Raw genomic sequence first — 23708 nt, 5'->3', positions numbered from 1 at the left:
ATTTTTTTAGAAATATACATCCTTCGAAAAAAGGTCTTGCATCCTTTACAAGTTGGTACCCCACAGTGATGTTGATGGGCTGGTCGGTGGCAAACCGAACATTCGGATGGTCGACTTTTCTAGAAGCATTGATTTTCTATTTGAATCAGTCAATTAAAATTTACCAAAGGTTTTGTTGCCATTTGCAGATGACTCCCAAATGAGGTTTTGCTTTTAGAATATTTATTCGAATCCAACTCGATTTAAAAGTCATTGGCTTGGTTTATTTTCCAAGCTTTCAAAATGATTTAGTTTCAAAAGAGAGAGGAAATGGGAAACAAAAGGTCGAATTGCCGAATAACATAGAAAGTCGTATGTTCCGAGAAAGATTGATTATCCATTGGGGGAAACCGGTCATCTGTCTCATGGACATACATACACTCGGACTTTTATATCAGAATTGATTCTTTGCTGATGAATCGATCTTTTGAGATTTTTTGATGTCCTTATGAAAAATGTTTTTCAATAAAACATCTGTTTTTTAAAAGATTTTTCCGGAATACCAAATGAATTTCGGATGAAATCATTGTAATAAATAAAATAAAATTGTATGTTTCAGCTGAATATTTTGTAAAATAAAGTGCGGGATTATTAAGGTGATAAAGAAGATAATGAACAATGAGGTCCTCTTTGGTTTTTGATATCGCCTCGTAAATCGACAACAAATCCACAAATCTGGATGGTCCAAGGGCTGAAATTTTATTTTGTCTTTTGAGAACCACCCAAACCTGAATTACAGCTGAAAATCACATATAGAAGAAGTTTTTTCTTCATATGTCAATTTCAAACCGCACATTCTTCCTACTAGACGACATCTTATCCAATTTTCCAAATCCTTCGGAGCGGTTATATCGCAGTTTCGAAAATAATCTGCTCTATTTGAATACGTCAGACACAACATTTTTTCGCAATGCATCATGAGTGCGTTGAGAATGATTGTTTCGGTAAAATCGATCGATCCTCTACATCCAGCTTTTGTATTTTCTGAAAATTATTCGAATTTCATTAAAAGTAGCCGAGACAAACTTACAAAAGATTGTGTTTCCATCAGAAACGAGAAAACCTCCCTAAATGGGTTTTTTCTCTTTCAGAATAATTGGTCAAATCCTTAACTCGATTTGTAGGTCAGGCGTTTGTAAAAATATTAAACTCTTAAAGTGAATTCTTAGTCTGAAGTTCAGACTCTGAACAGAGATAAATGTCACAAAACAAATGGTCAATGATTAAGTTTTATTGATAATGTGTAGATAGGAAATGTAGGAGATGTTTCATATAAAAAATATTGCCGTCTGTCGATTTGATAATATCTGATTTTTCGATCATCTGTTTCGCCGAACTTTAGAATATTTAAAAATCAGAACTTTCGAAATTTCTAATATTGGAATTTCCGTATTTCTGAGATTGGGATTTCAGAATTTTTGAAATTTTTTCTGATCTTTGCTTCACCACAGTTTAATATATAAAATAAGTTTTTTGCACTTTGAAGTTTTTACCGAATTTCAAACTTTGAGAAAGATAAAAATTTTTTTTTTTTGAAAGTTGATTTTTTTTGAAAATTTTGGAAGTTTTTTGTGATCAACCCTTAGATTTTTCTGAATGTCATCCTCGAAAAATCAAAGTTTGGAATTTCGGAAACAGGGTTGGATTGTTCTTTTATTTCTGGATTCATTTATTTAGATGTTTTTTTTTTTCATTCTGAGTACTTTTTAGAATATTTCGGTCAAAAAATAAAAATTTTGAATTTCTATAACACGTTCGTATTGTCTCATTTCCTAGGAATTTTTTCATCAAAAAATAATTTTCTCGTTTTCATTTCGAAGATTTTTCAAAAATCTTTATTTAAAAAATAAAGGTTTGGGATCTTGAAAACACGTTTGGAATGTCCATTTTTCCTGAATATAATAATTTAAATAATTATTTTCACGCCATCGTTCTAAATACTTTTTTTCTGATTATCTGATGCTTCAATTCTTCAAATTTGAATCAATAAAAAACTTTCCAATATTCAACACTTTTCCAGAAATGTGAAAAATATTTTTCATAACAAATATGTTACGAAATTTTCCTGAACAAAGGCGAGCGAAGAAATTGAAGAAATAGTGTGAAGTTCTTAGAGACGCAGAAAAAACCGACACGTCTCCGACGAAAGAACAGATATATTACTATCAATTCGTATTTTCTTCCCATTCCGAACTATCATTTTTGCTCTACTTTTCTTCCTCCAAAAATGGCTTCACTGATTGAAATGCCAGAACATTTGTTGGATAAAATTATTGGATTTTCAGATTTCAAAGCTGTGTGAGTGGTTCGTGGATTCTGATTATTCTTCTCATGACATCGAATATTCAGAAATGGAAGGATTCCGAAGATTCAATGGAAAAACGACTGTGTTTGAAAATTCAAATGTTGTGGATGTTGCCATTCGAGATCTGGAATTGGTCTTGAAATTTCAAAAATCCACTTTTGAAGACTTCTATTTTTATTTGGACAATATCGAAAACCAAGATGACACATCGATTCATACTCTACCAACCAAGATGAGCAATATGATTAATGCATCCGGTCGGAAAATCAGAACAACAGAATTGAGTATAAGCACAGGAGATAAATCTAACCTCATTAAAATGTTACAATTTGCTGATCCTGAAACCCTGAAAATTATCCAGTTTGATTCAATGGATGACAGTATCCAACTCGAACTTGGTGGAATCGCTAGAACTGAGCAATGAAAAAAGCGGAGGAATTAAAATGTGATTTTCGAGTAGTGAATCTGAACGTAGAAGATATACGCCATTTTTCAAGAATCACGATGGCAATGAATTCCATTTCTGCGAGAGATTTGGATTCTTTGAGAAAGGTTTGAACTTTAAATTTAAAAATTCGAATAATTACAATTTTTCAGGTTTTTCTGATTTCTTCAAAATTCGAGAAGTTAGGGCTTGAATTGAGAATGTTCCACGAAAAAGAGGAACTACTCAATTTGTGGGGAGCTGCATTTAATTCCGAGTATTCAAAGGAATGGTGTTTTCGAATGAAGGATTCGGCAGAGAAAGCTCTGTGCATCAGAATTTATCAATACGTGAATTATCACATTCGTTTCAATACTTTTGAGCTGGGAGTTATTCCTAACGGAATTATTGTACATGATTATAACGGAAACTGATTTTTTATAATTTAACTAAATTCGTCCATTTTTTATTTTCAATTCCCGGAAAATCAATTTTTCATATCTAGTATGTTGGGAAAAGTTTTTTAACAAATATGAGAGTGAAGAGAAACGAGATGACTGCAGAGAAGAAAGAAATAGTGTGAAACTCTTAGAGGCGAAAAATCATACACTTCGCAACAGATCTCCATTCGTATTTTTCATCCCTTTCCAAACGAACTATTCTCCGATTACTTCAAAAAATGTCCTCGATCATTGAAATGCCAGGGTTTGTATAGGATAAAATTATTGGGTTGTCAGATTTTAAAGCTGTGTAAGTGCTTTTTCATTTCAAAAATATTCAATTTTCTATGTATATTTTCAGTCTGACCCTTCGCCAAGTATGTCGAGATTTTCGGAATTTCATCGACGATTTGAATGATTCGAAATTGCCAGATTCGAAGTTCAAACAAATTGAAATTGTATCGGTAAAAGACGAAAACAAGATATTTTTTTCTTTGGTGGATTTTGATGTCAACTACTATCTCATTGATTATTCTGAATCGGAAAATTCTAGAAATTTTCAAGGAAAAACGGTAGTATTTGAAAATTCGAATATAGTGGATGTGGCGATCCGAGATCTGGAATTGGTTTTGCGATTTCAAAAGCCCCAATTGGAAAGGTTATATTTCGATGTTGATGATTTTCAACTATTACCTGATTCATTGCTGCATAATTTTCCTGTTAAGCTGAGCAATATGTTCAAAATGCTCAATCGAAGAATCAAAACAGATAACCTTACTATAGAAACGTACAATAAATCTCAAATAATGAGATTAATACCATTTGCTGATTCGGATGCGCTGAGAAAACTAATTTTACTTGCAAAAGATGACGACATGAAACTTGAAATTGATGAAATTGTTAAAACTGAGCAATGGAAGAAAGCACAGGAAATTCATTGTGACTTTCATGTATTCAATCTGAACGTTAACGATATCTGTCATTTTTCAAGAATCACGTTAACAATGAAAACCATTCCTGCGAAAGATTTTGAAATTCTGAGAAATGTTGGGAAATTTAAATTTAAACTTTTTTATAACTCAAAATATTTCAGACTTTTATCAGTTCTCCCAAATTCGAGCATGCATTTTTCGAGTTGACACATTTCAACGAAAAAGAGGAAATTTCCAATGTGTGGGGTATTTCGTTCAATACCGGATCTTCGAGTAATTGGTATTTTCGAATCAAGGATTTGGAGGAGGAAGTTCTACACATCGAGTTTCGTGGAAAATTTATAAATTTTCATACTATTCACTGGAGAAATGTTTTGACCGGGGCAAGGGTACAAGATTATAACGAGAATTGATTTGTCGATTTTTTTATTATTCTAATGAAAAATAACTCCCATTTTTTTACTCCCAATTTTGGTTATTTATTTTCAATCGTTTCAAATTAGTCTTAATGCAGGTTTCTGAATATCTGATATGTCGGGAAACAAAGGCTGCACAAAAATATTGAAGAGAAACGAGGCAACAGCAGAAAAGAAATAAACAGTGTGAATTTTTTGGGGACGCAGAGGAATTACACATCTGACCGACAAACATAACACATCTGTACTTTTTTCAATTGGTTGTTTCATTCATACCTAATAGTAAACTATTTTTTCTTCGATTTCTCTACTTCCAACAATGTCATCAATCATTGAAATGCCGGAGTTTGTATTGGAAAAAATCATTGGATTTTCAAATTTCAAAGATGTGTGAGTGTTTTTCATCAAATAAATCAATTCTGAAAATGTAAATTTTCAGCCTGACCCTTCGCCAAGTCTGTCGAGATTTTCGAAATTTTATCGACGATTTGAAAGATTCGAAGTTGCCGGATTCGAATTTTAAAGAAATGGAAATTGTTTCAAAGAAAGACGAGAACAAGATAGTGTTCGCGTTTGCGGACTTCGGTGGTACTATCTATCGCATCGAGTATTCTGAATTTGGAAATTCTAGAAATTTTCAAGAAACTTGGAAAATTTTCGAAAACTCGAATATTGTGGATGTGGCGATTCGAGATCTGGAATTGGTGTTGAGATTTCAAAAGTCCAAATTATACCGAATATATTTCGATGTGAATGATTTTCAACTATCACCTGATTCATCGATTTACAAACTTTCTGTTAAACTGAGTAATCTGTGCATAAGGATCAATCGAAAAATCAAAACAGAGCAATTATACCTCAAAAAATGCAATCAATCTCAAATTATGAAATTCATACAGTTTACTGATCCGGAAGCGTTGGAAAAACTCAGTTTTTTCGCGGACGATGATGATATTGATGACAGAATTGAAATTGAAATTGATGATATTGCTAAAACTGAGCAATGGAAAAAAGCAGAGGAATTCAAATGTGACTTTCAAGTATTGAATCTGGACGCAAGAGATATTTGTCATTTTACAAGTATGTCCATAAAAACTCATTCCATTTCTGCAAGTGATTTGGAGTTTTTGAAAAAGGTATTCAATTTTGAATTCAAATTTTTATAATTGAAATTGTTTCAGACTTTTATCAATTCATCAACATTCGTGTATGCGTTTTTTGAGTTGACAATTTTCAATGGAAACGAGATAATTTCCAATTTGTGGGGCCCTGCGTTTATTACCGAACTTTCACGTAATTGGTATTTTCGAATCAAGGATTTGGAGGATGAAGTTCTGCACATCGAGATTCGTCAAAACTTTATAAATTTTCATGTTTTTGAATGGAGATATGTTTTGACTGGAGCGAGGGTACAAGATTATAACGAAAGTTGATTTGTCGTTTTCAAACTGTTAGCGAAATTGTTGTTTTGAATTATTTTAACGAAAAAATCACATGGATTGTTTCCAATTTTATTAAAATTCATGTTTGTTTCAAATAAATGAAAGATGGAATTTTTTATCATTCTGAAGGTTTCTTGAAATATATCGGTCCAAATAATGAAATTATTTGATTTTAAAAAACTCGTTTGGATTGCTTTATTTTTTATGATTTTTCAAAATAAAATTAATATAATTTTGAATATTGAAAACTCTTGGATTGTCTTGCCCAGGATTTCCCAATCAGAAACAGAAGATGTTTTCTGATGTTTGTTGTCCCTACCAGCAAAACATCATTTTTTGAGATCCATAAAAGATTATTGTTCAGATTTATATCCGAATTTTCCAGAATGCCAAATGTATTTCAAATCCGACTGATCCGGCGATATCTATCCATCACGGACGTCATCAAATAAAGAAATGCATCCTTTCAAATCCTTCATTTCTCTTCATGTTCCAGTCATTCCTATTTCTGCCACCATGATTTCAGACGACTTCCTCTCCTGGTGCATTGCATTTCTAGCCATCCTTTGCTTTTTATTCACAGGAGTCTTCATTGTCTGCCTTTGCTTTATTTGTAAATATTACTATGAAACTATGGGACTCGACTATGGGAGTTATAAAAAATTGTTGAAAAAGGATAAAAATGGGAATCAATATGATATCGAAATGGAATTACCAGGTAATTTGTAAGTTCATAGAAAAGTTAAGAACTCTGACTTCAGATTTCTCTCGATTTACTTCAGCTGAAACGATTGGAAACAATGAAAATCGATTCCGGAGTAATTCCACTTTGAGACAAGAATTCTCCTTTGACAATGATGAAGTATTCCATTATGATGAAACATCATGAAATTAATTTCCTTAAGTTTTTTTTCTGTGAATATGAAAAAGGATAAACAAAGATGCTGTTGTTAAGTTGTTTACTTTAATAAAATCAATAAATCATTTAAATTAATTATTGTTTTTTTTTGTCGGAAATATCCTAAATGGAGATCGGGTCGCAGCTTCGGCCACCGTAGCTCAGCCGGTAGCGGCGCGGCGTTGGCACCTCAAAACTAAATGAACAACCTGAAATTCGTTATAACCACTTACCACCTTCCGTTTGTCACTTTCCCGCCACTGAAATTTTTGTTTTTAACGATACGAGGGTGTAAGGACCGGTCGAAAAGACCATTATCTATTTTTTCCTCAAACTCTCATTAAATCTTTTTTTTCTTGGAAAACTTTTGAAATTAATCAAAAAGTGTCATATAGTGCCTAGGGGGGCAAACTTGGAATCAAAAATTAGTTTCAAAAAATGCAAAAAAGTTTTACCACAGTGGGGGTCGAACCCACACACACACACACACACACACACACACACACACACACACACACACACACACACAGCATTTGGTGATTGTAAATAGTAAAGATGATGAGAGTGAATATTTGAATAAGGTTTTTAAAAGATGGTCGCGTTTTGAAAAAAACATCCCTGGTATTATCGGATTTTAGCCTAGATAAACTATTCGAGAACGTTGAATGTGCTCGGAAAACCTTATATTATTTTTTGATCTGTCAAAAATCTTTTGTCAGAGAAACTAATTTTCTTAAAACCATCTACCGCAACTCTTCTATTTATAAATAAAAATAAAATCGTTGTCCAAGTGCCAAGGACTTTTCAAAATCCGATAGATTAGAAATTAAAGCTTATCTCTCATGTTAACTCCGATTTCATTCCACATGCTCTCAAATGATTGTTTCATATACTGCTGTCTTGTGATCTTTACAAATTTTGAAACTTTCATTTCTCTGACAAATTTTTTTTACTAAGAGTTCATGAAAACAAGAAGTTGTAAACATCTTTATTTTTGATTACTCAAATGGTCACACTGAAAATTGGCAACATCTAAAAATTCTAAGATCGGGACGATACGAGAAAAAAGAAAATTAAATTCAAAGAAACGGGGGAACAGTGAGAAACGAATTTTGGAACGAGACAAATTTCTGAGATTGACACATAAATTGATCAAATGTCGGTGGCGGCGAGTTGGGTGTCAAATCAAAAAAATTATAGTCTGGTATATTCTCGACAGGAGATATCACAATTTGAGGGATATTGAAGTTGTCTGAAAATTTATTTAAAAATCATTAATTCAGGTCAAAACATACGTGCAATTTTTCTCAATTTCCTTTGTTTCTTCTCCCATTGTAAGCTTCTCCTTTTGATAGATTGTAAATCAACCATATCCGGCCTCATGTAAATCGCGCATTGTTGTAAATGAACATTATCATAGTAGTATTTTAGGAAAAATATTGTAAATGTGAGTAAAATTGTGGCAATCAGGGTTAAAAGAAGAATAAGACATAATGATAGGTACACATTCAAGTCTGCCATAACAGAGGGAAATATTCGAAATTGGAATGGAGAAAAATGAAAATAACATGGTTAATGACGATCCTTTGCAAGCTCTTTTTGAGCCGCGGGGGTGTTTATGGGCGAGAAATAGAAAAATCTTGGGATTTTCGGGATTAGCTGTATGGTGTTTGAGGGGGTTCTCTTAGAGATAGAAGAGAGCGTTCCAAATATGAGCCTAGGAAATGTTGACCATACTAAACAAAAATAGAGCTTCAAATTTGTTGTTGACAACCTTTTTGTAAAAATACATCTCAACGATATATACAGCTGGGAAGTGTGCTGGCTCTAAAATAACTGCAGTTTCTGGAAGTTTCGCCACTTGGTTGGCTTCAAGCGGTTTATCTCAATTGGATGAATTTGCACAAACAAGCTGTCAACTACAAAACTGAAGCTCTATTTTTGTTTAGTAGACCTAAAAAGTTTTAGACTCACTCAACAAAATCTCCTATCTTATTCAGAAGTCCAACGTTAAAATTGATTGACCCAGTTTTTTGCCATTTGAAGATAAGGTGACAGCAATTCTGTCATCTCATCGCTTCGCATTCTATTTTAATTTTTTTCAAATTTTCAAAACGAATGAACATTCCTTGAGTCTAGTTTAATGTCTGAATCTTCTTCTTGGATTCTGTGCTTTATTGGTGTTTTCAAATTATTTGTTGTAATCAATTTTATTTTTCTAAAAGTTTCCGATCAATCGGATCGTGATAACGCCTACACGAATTTTTGAACAGATTGTTAATCTTCAAAAAATTTATTTAAAAAAGCAAGCTATCAACAAAATTGTTAAATCCTCTGTCAAATCTTCCAAAATCCGAATTCGATCCATAAAACTTCAAAAACTACAACGATGTCGTGTATAATTGAAACCCGTATAGAAATATATAAATGCAAAGTGAAAATAAATGCAGTTGTCAGAGTGATATGTTGGAACTGATGATATGTGAGTGTTTCTCTTGTCCCGCATTGCTTTTATATGCAAGAAAAATTAGATCAGCTAATGGATAAGTCAAAGGTGTTAGATGCCTCTTTTATCCTATTTTCTTTCTGTAATCTCTTTTTCAGGCCCCAAAGAACGGAAAGTTTGTTGTCTAAACAACTTTTGAGTAATAGTAAACAACTATTTTTCCAGTATTTCTTGAAATTTCATTCTTCTTATCAGTATTAGAAAGTTCAAGTGATTAGACATTCAAATTAATGTTTACTTCATTCTAAAATGTTCAAACAAAATGATCGAAATTATTTTTTGTTTCACCCAAATGAATCAGGTAGAACCGAAAACGTACAAGGAGATATTATACAAAACAGAAATGATCAAACTTGAAAAAAATAACCAGGGATTGTTGATAATTGTTAAGGAGCATAACATGTAAACATTACCATCTCTGAGGTTGTAACTGAAAACGAAAAAATAAAGTAGAAAAAGAAAAACATACACTCACCTCAAATTTTCTTTTAATATCATCTCATTTTGACTGATAATTATTTGATTTGAACGCTTTTCATAGCTCCCAAGAGTTGTCAAATTTTTGGAGTTTCTTTCGTTTACATGAACAATTTTTTTGGAGAATCATTTTTGCTGATTTCGGTAAACAGCGGTTCTGATTCCCACTGGTTTCCATCCATTCTATTATATTTTCTCACAGCCACATCATTTTCAGGATAAAGTCCGTCTACTTCATTTCCAACGTTCTCGATAGAGACACCAAAGAAATACAATTAAAAAGAATCGTCACCCCAATAATAAATTTAAACGAAACCATTAAAATTGCTGTTTGTTTGGTCCAAATGAATAAGATAAAATCCAAAAATGTACAAGGAGAAATTATAAAAAAGAGCAATACATAAACTTGGGAAAAATAACCAGGGATTACAAGAAACGGTTAGTGAGAATAGAATGTAAACCTTGCCAGATCTGAGGTAGACACTGAAAAGGCCCATACCCCCAGGTGGCATCGAAATAGGGGGCATCGTGCTCAAAGGGGGCATTCACTCATAGGGGTCACTAACTCATAGGGGGCATCCCACCATGTCTCATAGGGAGCATCGGATCAAATGCTCCCAGGGGGCATTGATAGTCTCATAGGGGTCATTGAGATAAATTTGAGTATATGATTCTGAATATGATAAATTTTTATTTTTACATCTTTTTCGTAGCTTTTTGAGGAAAACAAACACAATTGAAGATTATCGAAGGTGTTATTTCGGAGGGTAAACTGGGTAGAATTCCGGCCAATAGTTCGGGGGTACAATGATTCGGGGGTACAACTCTTTTCATTCAGGGGTACAATGCTTGTGATTCGGGGTACAGTTTTTTTGAGGGAGACTCTGAATTCCTGAATGTCAGAGCTTGAAAATCTCAGAATTCTTAGAATTTCAGAACTTTGAAATTTCAGTATTTCGGAATCTGAGAATTTCGGAACTTCAGACTCGGGCGTCGCCGGCAACTTCTGGCCGGAGGCTGGTCGGCTTCAGGACGGAACTTGGTCAGATTCCGGCAAAGACATTGTGGGAAGCCGACCAAGATCCGACAAACTACCGGCCAACTTCTGACCTCCTAATAGCAGGGGCCGGTTCGGTTCGCGTTTATTGATGTTTTTATAGAGAAACAGCGCATTATGTAGAATTTTATTTATTAAAAAAACAGTTATACATGAAAATGAACAAAATTAGGAAAAAAATACAGAAAAATAAGAAAATCATGATTTAGATTTTTAAATTTTGAAGATGTCGCTGTGAATCGTGACGAATACGGAGAAGAGGCTTTGCCTGAAATGTGAATAAAATTAGTTATTAATTCAGAAAATAGGAATTTACCTGATTAACTTTCTTGCCTTTCTCCGTATTTTCTTGCATCCAGTTATTTCTTTGATTCCTGGAAACAAAACTTCCAAAAATACAGTTTTTTTTTCAACAAAAATTACCTTCTAGTTGCGATATCTCACTTAAAAACGTTGACTCGAACTTTATTTATCTGAAAAATTTAAATTATGACAAGAATTCGATGAATAAATTACCTGATAAGTTTCGTACTCTTTTTTTCGAGAACAGCGTCTGTTATTGTCTCCGAAGTACTTGTCTGAAAAAAATGCTCCTAAAATTGAAAGGATGCAACTTTAAAACAACGTTTTTAGGGAAACGGCAAGAAAAATAGTTTAGAAAACAAATTTGAAATGAGTGAAGCACGCGCCGCATAACACGCAGCGCCTTCAAATTCCGGCCAAAATTCGATCATTGTCCGTCCCATTGCTGCGATGGGCCTCTTCTGACCAAAAGCTGACCAAGATCCGTCCAAAAGCCGAACCCCCTCAACTTCCGGCCAGAAGTTGCAAGCCGACAGCCGAGGAGTCTGAGAATTTCAGATTGTTAGAATTTCAGAACTTCGAAATCGCAGAACTTTAGAATCTCAATATTTTTGAATTTTTAAAAATTACGACAGAAAATTTTCACTTCTCATTGTCACATTGTTCTTTTTGATTTTGTGTCATATTTTTCAGAAAAAAACGAAAAATTGAGAAAAAAAAGGGAAAACTGGGAAAAACCGAAGGAATATTGAGAAACAGAAAAAATTGAAATAGAATTAAGAAAAAAAATATTGAGATTCTAAAGTGGGTTCGGCTTTTGGACGGATCTTGGTCAGCTTTTGGTCAGAAGAGGCCCACCGCAGCAATGGGACGGACAATGATCGAATTTTGGCCGGAATTTGAAGGCGCTGCGTGTTATGCGGCGCGTGCTTCACTCATTTTAAATTTGTTTTCTAAATTATTTTTCTTGCCGTTTCCCTAAAAACGTTGTTTTAAAGTTGCATCCTTTCAATTTTAGGAGCATTTTTTTCAGACAAGTACTTCGGAGACAATAACAGACGCAGTTCTCGAAAAAAAGAGTACGAAACTTATCAGGTAATTTATTCATCGAATTCTTGTCATAATTTAAATTTTTCAGATAAATAAAGTTCAAGTCAACGTTTTTAAGTGAGATATCGCAACTAGAAGTAGTTTTTGTTGAAAAAAAAACTGTATTTTTGGAAGTTTTGTTTCCAGGAATCAAAGAAATAACTGGATGCAAGAAAATACGGAGAAAGGCAAGAAAGTTAATCAGGTAAATTCCTATTTTCTGAATTAATAACTAATTTTATTCACATTTCAGGCAGAGCCTCTTCTCCCGTATTCGTCACGATTCACAGCGACATCTTCAAAATTTAAAAATCTAAATCATGATTTTCTTATTTTTCTATATTTTTTTCTAATTTTGTTCATTTTCATGTATAACTCTTTTTTTAATAAATAAAATTCTACATAATGCGCTGTTTCTCTATAAAAACATCAATAAACGCGAACCGAACCGGCCCCTGCTATTAGGAGGTCAGAAGTTGGCCGGTAGTTTGGATCTTGGTCGGCTTCCCACAATGTCTTTGCCGGAATCTGACCAAGTTCCGTCCTGAAGCCGACCAGCCTCCGGCCAGAAGTTGCCGGCGACGCCCGAGTCTGAAGTTCCGAAATTCTCAGATTCCGAAATACTGAAATTTCAAAGTTCTGAAATTCTAAGAATTCTGAGATTTTCAAGCTCTGACATTCAGGAATTCAGAGTCTCCCTCAAAAAAACTGTACCCCGAATCACAAGCATTGTACCCCTGAATGAAAAGAGTTGTACCCCCGAATCATTGTACCCCCGAACTATTGGCCGGAATTCTACCCAGTTGACCCTCCGAAATAACACCTTCGATAATCTTCAATTGTGTTTGTTTTCCTCAAAAAGCTACGAAAAAGATGTAAAAATAAAAATTTATCATATTCAGAATCATATACTCAAATTTATCTCAATGACCCCTATGAGACTATCAATGCCCCCTGGGAGCATTTGGTCCAATGCCCCCTATGAGACATGGTGGGATGCCCCCTAAGAGACAACTTCGGGATGCCCCCTATGAGTGAATGCCCCCTATTTCGATGCCCCCTGGGAGTATGGACCCACTGAAAACGAAAAAAAAATAAAGTAGAAAATGAAAAAAATACACTCACCTCAAATTTTCTTTTAATATCATCTCATATTGACTGATAATTATTTGATTTGAACGCTTTTCGTAGCTCCCAAGAGTTGTCAAATTTTTGGAGTTTCTTTCAACGTACTTTTCGAATTGGTAGGATGAAAAATACAAAGGAATAGCAAGCAGACCCCATTTCGAATATAATAATTCACATTTTTCGATTGGAGGATTGTAAAGAATACAAAAAATAATAAACTTTGTAAACAATGAATAGTAGAAAATTGGTAAAAATGAGCTAGTAACAAAATGATAGAAAATGCTGAAAATGATAATTTTCATGTTTTATTTGAGAAAAATGTGAGGGAGTGTTTCGAAATGTTATCAAACTTTTTATCAGCAGTCAAAAAACGATGCATTGGTTGAGCGTTTCAAAAACTTCCAAGATTATCTAATTTCGAAATATTACACATTCTCTTTCTGTCACCTGAAGTTTGAAAAAACAGTTTGCGATTCATCGATTTATTGATATTTAAAAAAAGATTTAACAACTTTTAAACTAAATATTCATTATCATTTTTTAATCGGGCAATAAAAACCAAATAGAATCCAAAAATATACAAAAATATATAATACAGTAAGGCAATTGAAAAGCTCGGCCAGAATAACCAGGGATTACAAGAAACGTATAGCGAACAGATTATGAAATTCGAGTACATAGGGAAACTGTCTCTGGAATAAAAAATCAATTAATTCAATTTTTGGAAGATTCTTACTTTAGAGCTGCTCTCAATACAATCTTCTCGTGACTGACTACAACTTGATCTGATTGATTTTCATAAAACTCGATTGTCGTCAAATTTTTTGTATTTTGTTCAACGTACTCGCCAAATTTTTTGGAGAAATAGTTTATAGGAATAATCAGAACATACCATTGTAAATAAACCTCCTCGCAATTTTGAAATGGGCCTATGGGAAAAATAGCAAAAATGAAAAATTTTATAGTAAGTAATAAGTAATATGCGGGTAAAATTATAGCGCCTATAAAAATATAGTAAACGAGAAATCTGTTCATTCTCATGTTTAACTAGAAAAGAAAAAAACGTCATGATGTTTAAAACGAAGTCAAAAATGTAATCAGTTCCTGAAAAATGATAAGGGGTAATGTGATTCATACAGAGACCGTTTCCATAAACACTTCTCTTTAAAAGTTATTTTTTGGAATTCGCTGTAAAACTTCCAATGTTAATGATGCATTTAGTGTAAGTTGACAGTTTTGGAAGTCCTTTCTATCATCTAGTATTCAGATGTGCAAGTTTCGATTTGTTAGTTACAATCGGCATCATTCCAGTTGTTCAATTCCCAATTCTTGCTGGTTATCCATTAGGATTTTTCTATACTTCGGGAGTTCCCTCTTATGTTCAGTCATATGTTGCTGTCACATTTAAATTGAGTGAGATAACTCAATCTAGCCTATATCAAATGAAACTCGATTTCGGTGCTTGCTCCATCAGCCACAATGTTTTTCGAAAGTCGATATAACATTCTGGTTCGTAGAGATTCAGGAACCGAGATCCGTAAAACAAAAAGAACGATTCACCACTTTGTGAACTACCTTCTCACTACTTTAGTATTTACACCAACTGTTTTCGATATGCCTAGTGCTTCCGAAACGTGTAGAATCTTCATGGAAAAATTACCATGTGTCCCAACTGAAATACTCGATAGACCGGGATACAGAACGGAAACATAATTTGAAGAAGTAAAGCTTTGAAAAAACTTTTCTGAAGTTCTGTGGTCCGATGAGATTGTGATTTTGTGTTGGAAATATGCGACCATGTTGAATAGAAAAAAGCGATGATTTGAATGAAGCATATTGTAATATCCATCGGAATAATTATTCTTACAGTGTACAGGTTTCCAAGCATTGTGTATCCCGGTCTATCGAGTATTTCAGTTGGGACACATGGTAATTTTTCCATGAAGATTCTACACGTTTCGGAAGCACTAGGCATATCGAAAACAGTTGTTGTAAATACTAAAGTAGTGAGAAGGTAGTTCACAAAGTGGTGAATCGTTCTTTTTGTTTTACGGCTCTCGGTTCCTGAATCTCTACGAACCAGAATGTTATATCGACTTTCGGAAAACATTGTGGCTGATGGAGCAAGCACCGAAATCGAGTTTCATTTGATATAGGCTAGATCGAGTTATCTCACTCAATATAAATGCGTAATACAATCTTTTAATCATATAAGCTGCGACCCTCTACCCTGTAAGAATCTTAGCAAGTGAGAACTTTTTTCTCTTCCTGACCGGGAACTATTTTTCTCGGCAATTCAAAGATATGTAATCTATCATAGACGTTTTAGTTTTGCTTTTTCTCTTATTTCTCAGCTAAATTCTTGGATGCCAATTGATCAGAAAAATGTCGTTCACAAGAATTCGAAAATTTTTTTTTGATAAACTTTTGATGATAACTTCAGACGCATTTTGAAATCTTCTTTTTTCGGCGCCAAGATCTCGGGTTTAAAATGGATACGGCTGAAATGAAGAGCACTCCATTTTTATTACATTTTTTTCTGAAACCTGAATTCTAAACGACTACTACTAAATATGTTCCACATTCATATTGATATTCGTATGGAATGCCCAACCAGAGCTGGACCCAGAAAGAACATATGTTAACTTGCTAAACTTGTTGTAAACTGTGAAAATAAATCATATCTTTTAATTAATGTATTTTTCTTGTTATTTGAGTTAAAACACACATGAAGAGATGAGCAATGCTTCTCGAAAAATGCCATTGTTTTTCTTCGTTAAAAACCTGACTGTTGTGGTCAGCTGATGTGTTCACCAGAAAAAAAAACGGAAGTATAATATTCAGTCGACATCTTGACCATCATCATGTCTGACGTCGTCTGGATTCGGGTCACCGACACTTGTTCAACAATTGGATTATTTGTGTCCACCTTTGGAAATATCACGCTATTTGTTCTTTTAATCAGGAAGAGCGTCAATGGAATCGGAACCTATCGATATCTCATGATCAGTTTTTGTATCTTTAGCTCGATTTTTACATCTCTTGAAAAATTCATGAGACCGGTATCATAAATTAGAATTTTTATTGATGTTAAGATCCTTAGTTTCAGCTAATGCATCATTACAAAAATACCTTAATGGTCTTACAACGAAAACGATTCGATTTTTCCGATTCTGTAGCTATTATCTTATCAGGTAGGAATCTCAAAATATTTTCAGTGACTTGTTTTCTATTTCCAGCATCGTACTGTGGGTGTTTCGCAATGTGCTTCGTCATGTTTGCCGTTCATTTCATCTACCGTTACTATGTTTCTTGCCAACCACAAAAACTATTTCATTTTCGAGGAAAAAAATTATGGTATTGGATTCTTGGAATGCTTCTGGTAGCATTGAGTTGGGTTGTGACTGCATACATCTTTTTTGAGCCTGATGAGGAGACCGAATACGAATTGAAGTTGAAACTTTTCTAAGAACTAGTATGATTTGAAATTTCCAGCATCGTCTTGTCAACTTATTATGGACTTTCTCGAGAAAAAATCGGATATGTGCCGTATGCTTTTGTGAGTTTATTGAGAAATTTTCACAGGGTATTTCAAAAAAGCTTGCTCTCAAAATCTAAAATATTCCGAAATTTCGATTATTCAAATTCTGAAATTTCGAAATACTAAATGTCTAAAAAATCCCAACCCTGACGTTGCTATCCAAACTCCTCTAATATGAAGTTTTTTTTTCAGTATAAAACAATTGATCATCAAAGAGTTCTGAGGCCGAACACTCTAGTAGGAGTATTCCATCATGTGGTGGTCATGGTGAGCCTCAGAATTTTTTCTTCAAAAAAGTATTATATTTAGCAAGCCACCATCTACATAGTCTTCCATTTTGGCATCAAAACATTTCGCAGAATTCGAAATATACAAGCAAAGTCAGTACGAACGAAAAAGCTGCAACTCCAGCTTTTCGTGGCACTAGTTGTTCAGACAGTTATCCCATTATTTTTGATGTATCTACCGAATATGATTTTCACATGTTCCGCTTTGCTTGGCGGAGGAATTGGTGCATGGGCCAATGTTACAGTAGTCATGAACCACCTTTATCCGGCTATCGATCCATTTGTGATTCTGTTTATTATAAAAGGCTTCAGAGATACTTTAATTGGTAGGAAAAATTGAATTAAAAATTTAAATCCGGTCTGTCGAAAGTCGGCGACCGCCGACCAATCGGTTTGCACGATCGGCTGTTGGTAGGCTGGGTCGGCGGTCGGTCTGCTGATTTTTCCGACCGAATAAAAGCATTAAAAAGAATGGAAAATATTTTTTCAGAATTCAAAAATATTTTCTTCAGATTTCTTTTTTTGCCGTCAGAAAAATAACAAATTCGTCAGCGTGGTCAGTCAAGCAGCGAGACGGCAACAAGGACGTTCGGTTTCACACATCATTAATTAATTTTATTTATTTCATAAAATAATTAATAAAGTTAATTACAATACCTTTTCGCTATATTCCCAGCCTGTGCAGTTGCCAAACATGCAATGACCGCAGAAATTATTGCTAGAAATGCAGAACTTCCCATCTGAAATTCGTCTTATTAAATTATATATTTTTATTAAGTCTTCCGTTTCGGTCGGTCGAAAATCGGTAACCGCAAACCGACCCAGCCGATCTAACTATTTTATTTGCCCGCGTACGCATACACTCTTAGGAATGTCGACGCGCTAGTGTATAAATTTGGAACCGATCGGTCAGCTCAGCCGACAGTCAGTCGGTTGGGTCGGCTGGGTCGGCGGTCGGTCTTTCGACCAAATTCGCCGACCAAATGGAACCCTAATTTGTCATTAGGACTCACACTTTGATTGACTACTGTAGTCATCCAGAATTTAAAATTCACAACATTTATAGCCGTGAATGTAAACGCGGTAACTTGAAGGCATGCAATCAAAAGACAAAATATAAGAATCCCAAAAAAGTTTATACGAACTCCATGGGAACATCCTTGACGGTAGACTTTGAACTTAAAAAATTGTTATTCAATGAATTTTCGATAAAAAAGTAAGCTTACACTGAAAATGCATACAACGCAAATAACGGGAAAAATGCACCGAATGCACCGAACATGCACCAACTGGCCGTGGAGAGCCAGCCTGGTTCATACTGCAATTTTTCAATTTTTTAACAATTTCTTAAAAGTTACCTACCGATTGAAACGGAACGATTCCAAAATGACCTTTGAACAATCCATTGTGCCAAACGATCCAATATTTGGTAAACGTTGAAATTGTGGTCAAAACGAACGAAATGAGAATAAGTACTCCGAGAATTGACACTTGAACTCGGGACATTTTCAGATTTTTGAAAATGAATGGACAGTGAAACCAGAACCTTTATATCAAAATTATGACATCAGATTCTTTTACTCTATGGTTTGAATCATTCATATGAATCATTACGAAGGATTATAACAAGAGACGAGTTGCGAAAAAGCTCTGACATTCTAAACCTTGCGATGGTTTCGATAGAGATAGACTGATAAGAAATTTGATTCCTTGAACTGTCAAATTTCGGCCGGTTCGAGCAAACCACACAACATTTTTTCTTGAAGTACAATGTTTTTAGAGTGTCTATAAAACTTTTGATCTACAGTACCATACAAAATTGATTTGTACCGTGAAATCTGTATTAAGAATGCCCACGCTATGTCAGGGAGCCTGGCCGAAAAACGCGCCCCAGCGAACCTCGAAATCTCGCTACTGGCTGAGTATAAAAGTTTTAAAAGATGAGCGAAAAAAAGCGCGCATTAATTTGATCTATTAATAATAAATAGATCAAATCTGCGTCCACTTCAAAATTAGAAATTCTTCTGGCNTNNGAGNTCGCTGGGGCGCGTTNTNGGNCAGCTTCCCTTGACCACCCCGGAGTGCCCCTTCAATAGAAGGGCCTCTCTAATAGAAGCTCTAGGAAGGTTTGACGGTTAAAAAACTTTTTTTCGGTTCTATAAAACGCCTTTAGATTTTCCATTATACTAATTTTCGATATTTTTCTTAGTTCTTTTGAATTCTGTTATTTCAACCACATTCAAAAAAATTGTGTTTTAATTTCATTTCTACCCGACACATCATTCTGTTCAAAAGATCAGGCACACAATTTTTATATTTTCAAAAATAAACGATTCCCTATGTGATTTGTGTCAGCTTTCAAATCGAAGAGAAGAGATTAACTTTATTTATAGAAACTCAAAAAACATGAATCTGTCGAATATTTGGTCCTCGTCCTCTCAAAGTGTTCAGTATCACCAGATTTCGAATATCCATTTTAGTCTTGAAGATCACTTGAAAAATCGATAACAACTCGGTGAATCTAGCGGGTCCCGCATGTTTATAAGTCAACATGCAATATTGAAGAAGAGCGGATGAGTAAATTTTTTGATAAGAGTTAAGGAACCCACGACCGCTTTCAGATAGATCGGTGATAGCTGAAACATTCTTATTTCTGAAAATAAAAGGAAAAAGACAACCCACCTGGATTACAGAAAAACACTTGAGAGAGCAGCAAGAATTCCTCCTTTGTCACTTTCAACTGATTGACCTTTCCTGGTAATCGACACCGTATTCCATCCAGAAACTCATCTGTCACACCAACCACTCCAGGTTTTATGATATCCATACCATCTGGGAATGAGATAAAATCTTGGTTTCTTTTCTGAGCTCTAATGGCATCCGTGAAAAGTGAGAAGTCGAAAAAAGTGTGTTTCAAAAGAACCGCTCTATCCGAGTCATTTAGTAAATTAACATGAACGAACTTCCTTAAATAATCCAATGATGTGATTCCAATTGTGAAAACCCACAAAGGAAGTGTCATTGGAAAACCGGGTGGTCTGGGTCGAAACTTAAGGGGTCCTTGTATCTTTGCAAGTTCCAATACAGTTGGGTCACCATGATAGAAACAATTCATCAGTAGGAATTCTCTCCGATCTTCGTGATGAGAGAGGTTGAAGATCAATGCAGATAAAGGATCCGTTTTCGTGTTCAGGATGGATAGGGGTTCAGGTGGTGTCCAGGTCATTCCGGCTTCGATGCACTTTTTGAACCTGCAGTCGCGGCATTTTCGGATACAGTTTTCACCTCGTCTGCATTGATCAATGTTTTTGACAAATAGGACTCGACGGAAGAACATTTTACAGGCTCCACAGCAGAGTGCCTGAAATAAAAAGTACAGGGCATTATAGAGGATTTTAAAGAAGTTATAATAGAAGGACATGAAATAGAAGGGCATGACAACTTTGACTCACTTTATCCAGATTCCTAGAGAAGGTATCAAAAAGTGGTCAACTAACACAAAAAATTTTATCAGTTAACCACTTTTTGATATCTTCGACAGGAATCATGATAAGTCGGGTTAAAGTTAAAACGCTTTCTGGGCAGGTGTTTTATAAATTTCTGATGTCATTCGTTCAAGTTTTTGAAACGGCCTAGTTCTAAATTAAACTTGTCAAACATCTTTACTATTAACCGACACCAAATTCTGCGTGTGTGTCCGTTTGTTCCCGGTTAGCGGACCCTAGCGAAGTCCCCACTGAACCAAAATTTCCCAAATTTTCACAGATAACACGAAATAGCAGCTAGATATTGCCTGTCTATTTTAATTTTGATAACATCGAAAACTGAGGTCATGAGTCTACAAAAACCTCTGTTTGGGAACATTTAAATTTTTCGCTGTTCTCAAAAGTAGGTTGACAAGTTACATCATAACTGCTGTAAACACTCTAATAGAATGTCAACCAAACCTTCAACTTTGAGCCCATATATCTCGGCACCTATAACAACTATCAAAAATTGGTCAACTAACAAAATTGTTTCTGATATTATGATTAACATTTTATCAGTTGACCAATTTTTGATATCTACAACAAGAACCGAGATAAAAGAGTTCGAAATGTGTTTACAGTAGATTTTCACTCACCCCATAGGAAAATCCAGATAACGGTCTCACATTACAAATAGAGCACATAGAAAGTGCTACCTGGTTAACAGCAGCCATGAAAATGCTATGAATGAGCAGAAATCAGAATTCAAGTCGTGCTCATATAAACAGGAAGAATGAGATCAGGAAAACAAAATTTTCATCCGCTTCATTGTAGCTATTATAGGAAAACAACACATGCAGTTTGGTCTCTTGGTTTTTTTTTGGGTGAAATGAAACAAAGATCTAGAAGAGAAATGAAAATTTTGGTTTATTGAACTCTAAAAAGAGAAAATGGGATTACATAAGTGTGCAAAAACAAGTGATCTGTTTAGTCTAGGTAGGTGAAAGTGCAAGCACTCAAATTTTTGGATGTTTATTTGGATTTTTTCAAGCTTTCAAATTTATTTCTGGATTAAAAAAAAGCATTATTTACCCATCTTTCCTACTTCCTCCCTTATCTTGCCGTAAGCATCACTTCTTTAGTTATAAACCTCTCTAGGAAACTATTTCGAAAACTTTTTTTTTCCATTTGAAAAAAAAAATGAGCACATCTCCACCACCATATTCTTCAGAGTCTCATCAAGTTGAGGTACCTGTTATTGTCTTACCGGTAGTATATTTCAAACTTGTCAAATATGATAAACCTTACTTCGAATTTTGTCCAGTGTGTATGGTGAGTGGTGTGTTTTTTTGAAAGACAAAATTTGTTAGAAATTTCGTAATTGTTTTTGATGACCTAATTTTTTCAACATACATTTTTAAGCCATTAAAAAAAAAGTCGACTGGAAAACATAGTTTGAGAAAGTTATGCCACCATGCTAAACGACCTAGAAATGATCTGACGTTCACCTGGTTTGCTTTCTAGGCCATTTCCCATGCTGACCTAACTTTCTCAACATGCATTTTCTAGACACACCAAAGTTTATGGCCTAGAAACGGTCTACAAATCGCCTGGTGCGTTTTCTAGGGCAATTACCCTGTGGCCTTGAAAACTATACTTGCAAAAGTTAGGCCATCACGTTAAAATGATCTAGAAGACCTACCAAGTGAATATCAGAACATTTCTAGGTCATTTAAACGTGGTGGCCTTACTTTTGCAAGTTAAGTTTTCTAGGCCAACTTGATAAATAACCTAGAAAACCAAGTTAATATCAAGCCATTTCTAGGCCAAAAAAATTGGTGGGCCAGAAAAATAAACTCGCTAAAGTTAGGCCAACACTTTAAAGTTGCCTACGAAGCTGTACGAAAATTGCCTAGAAGGCGTCTAGGCCATAAAATTTGTGGCCTAGAAAGCCAAACATTCATAAGTTAAGCCACCATAATAAAAAGTTAGGCCACTCTATTTTCCACACGAAACTGGAATGCGTTATTATTAACCCAAAAAATGAAAAAAAAGTTCCAGAAAATCGTCAAAACCCAAATCCGACATGTTCTTGGTAGTGTGTGGTATGCCCTTCTCATCATTGGTGCTGCATTTCTCCTCATCCCATTTTTATTATGCTTACTCTGGTCTAGAACAAAAGACGTCCGACATTATTGCCCGAATTGTAATGCATTTTTGGCACATACAAAAAGATTTGGAGATGGAGAGAAAGATATCGAGTTTAAACTACCAAATGTTGATTTTAATAATGTTTTCACGATTGGATCCCATTCTAAAATGGATAATAAGATTTATAAGTTGTGATTATGTATAAAGAATCTTGTATCCGAAGCCTTCCTCAGATCATTAGAATCTAGTCGACCAAAAATCAGAACTCTATCCCAGAGCTACCGTATCCAAAAAAAATCAAATTTTCAGCTAATTAGATTATCATTCGGGAACGATCCCATGTGCATCTCCCGCTCCCATGGTCGTAAAAAATCCTCCTACGCTTTACTATAAAAAGAGGCGATTCCCTCTTCCTCGATCATTCTTCAACTGTTCAATCTGAGGATATATGAATTTTCTGATTATTTTCTCTCTCCTTCTCATGGGGTCTCCAATGCTCGTCTCGGGACAAAAAATCTGGCCTCCGGAGGAACAAAACTCGGTGTGCAACACGACTCAAGCTCATTTATGCTCTACTATTCTGAATAAGGCGGAACAGAATGACAATGAGTTGCCATTCTATTCGCTCGATTGTAGAGAAGCCAGAGTGAGTTACCGTAGTATCATAATTCAAAAGATTCGGTAAAATGTCTGATTTCAGGATAAATGTTCCGGAGAAGTGTTTGAATGTTTCATGAACAAACACTTGTCCGTGATCAGAGCGTGTACATTTTCGGAGCCGACACCGTGACAAAGGATGATATGTC

At 34.8% G+C, this 23708-nt stretch overlaps 12 protein-coding genes across 12 annotated transcripts in view; 7 read left to right on the top strand and 5 right to left on the bottom strand.

Annotated features, from left to right (window-relative positions):
• Positions 1-17834, top strand: part of Cbr-str-71 — a gene marked incomplete at both ends in the record, with an annotated part of 36378 nt that extends 18544 nt beyond the window's left edge. The window contains one exon of the mRNA XM_002638061.1: positions 17797-17834. Coding sequence (XP_002638107.1) covers positions 17797-17834 — 38 coding nt within the window. The remainder of the gene's footprint in view (positions 1-17796) is intronic.
• Positions 1-23708, bottom strand: part of CBG04942 — a gene marked incomplete at both ends in the record, with an annotated part of 43194 nt that overhangs the window by 1002 nt on the left and 18484 nt on the right. The gene's annotated exons all lie outside the window — the stretch shown is intronic.
• On the top strand, positions 2391-4553 carry CBG04960 (the record flags this gene model as incomplete). Its single annotated transcript, XM_002638067.1, has 6 exons — positions 2391-2742; positions 2802-2896; positions 2942-3178; positions 3274-3347; positions 3570-4254; positions 4302-4553. The coding sequence occupies 6 exons, from the start codon at positions 2391-2393 to the stop codon at positions 4551-4553; spliced, it is 1695 nt and encodes a 564-aa protein (XP_002638113.1).
• Positions 4876-5989, top strand: CBG04959 (the record flags this gene model as incomplete). Its single annotated transcript, XM_002638066.1, has 3 exons — positions 4876-4946; positions 4996-5692; positions 5738-5989. 3 exons carry the CDS (start codon positions 4876-4878, stop codon positions 5987-5989), a joined length of 1020 nt encoding a protein of 339 aa, XP_002638112.1.
• Positions 11142-11923, bottom strand: CBG04956 (the record flags this gene model as incomplete). The annotated part of the gene is made up of 5 exons (XM_002638065.1): positions 11142-11204; positions 11253-11310; positions 11381-11409; positions 11453-11514; positions 11899-11923. The coding sequence occupies 5 exons, from the start codon at positions 11921-11923 to the stop codon at positions 11142-11144; spliced, it is 237 nt and encodes a 78-aa protein (XP_002638111.1).
• Positions 12105-12645, top strand: CBG04955 (the record flags this gene model as incomplete). The annotated part of the gene is made up of 4 exons (XM_002638064.1): positions 12105-12165; positions 12273-12334; positions 12394-12533; positions 12582-12645. The coding sequence occupies 4 exons, from the start codon at positions 12105-12107 to the stop codon at positions 12643-12645; spliced, it is 327 nt and encodes a 108-aa protein (XP_002638110.1).
• Positions 12798-15566, bottom strand: CBG04954 (the record flags this gene model as incomplete). Its single annotated transcript, XM_002638063.1, has 5 exons — positions 12798-12951; positions 13454-13738; positions 14053-14148; positions 14193-14503; positions 15117-15566. 5 exons carry the CDS (start codon positions 15564-15566, stop codon positions 12798-12800), a joined length of 1296 nt encoding a protein of 431 aa, XP_002638109.1.
• On the top strand, positions 16321-17624 carry Cbr-str-114 (the record flags this gene model as incomplete). Its single annotated transcript, XM_002638062.1, has 6 exons — positions 16321-16518; positions 16566-16650; positions 16696-16909; positions 16952-17015; positions 17190-17264; positions 17307-17624. 6 exons carry the CDS (start codon positions 16321-16323, stop codon positions 17622-17624), a joined length of 954 nt encoding a protein of 317 aa, XP_002638108.1.
• Positions 17929-18790, bottom strand: CBG04951 (the record flags this gene model as incomplete). The annotated part of the gene is made up of 3 exons (XM_002638060.1): positions 17929-18024; positions 18298-18462; positions 18647-18790. 3 exons carry the CDS (start codon positions 18788-18790, stop codon positions 17929-17931), a joined length of 405 nt encoding a protein of 134 aa, XP_002638106.1.
• CBG04950 lies at positions 19682-20832 on the bottom strand (the record flags this gene model as incomplete). The annotated part of the gene is made up of 3 exons (XM_002638059.1): positions 19682-19920; positions 19967-20645; positions 20782-20832. The coding sequence occupies 3 exons, from the start codon at positions 20830-20832 to the stop codon at positions 19682-19684; spliced, it is 969 nt and encodes a 322-aa protein (XP_002638105.1).
• On the top strand, positions 21952-23097 carry CBG04949 (the record flags this gene model as incomplete). The annotated part of the gene is made up of 2 exons (XM_002638058.1): positions 21952-22083; positions 22813-23097. 2 exons carry the CDS (start codon positions 21952-21954, stop codon positions 23095-23097), a joined length of 417 nt encoding a protein of 138 aa, XP_002638104.1.
• CBG27262 overlaps positions 23396-23708 on the top strand; it is a gene marked incomplete at both ends in the record, with an annotated part of 3268 nt that continues 2955 nt past the window's right edge. Inside the window, one exon of the mRNA XM_045238257.1 lies at positions 23396-23548. Within this exon, the coding sequence (XP_045098369.1) occupies positions 23396-23548 (153 nt within the window). The remainder of the gene's footprint in view (positions 23549-23708) is intronic.

Source organism: Caenorhabditis briggsae, assembly GCF_000004555.2.
Source record: "Caenorhabditis briggsae complete genome, chrV, whole genome shotgun sequence".
NCBI classification, from domain to species: domain Eukaryota; kingdom Metazoa; phylum Nematoda; class Chromadorea; order Rhabditida; family Rhabditidae; genus Caenorhabditis; species Caenorhabditis briggsae.
This window is presented reverse-complemented; position numbering and strand designations above follow the sequence as displayed.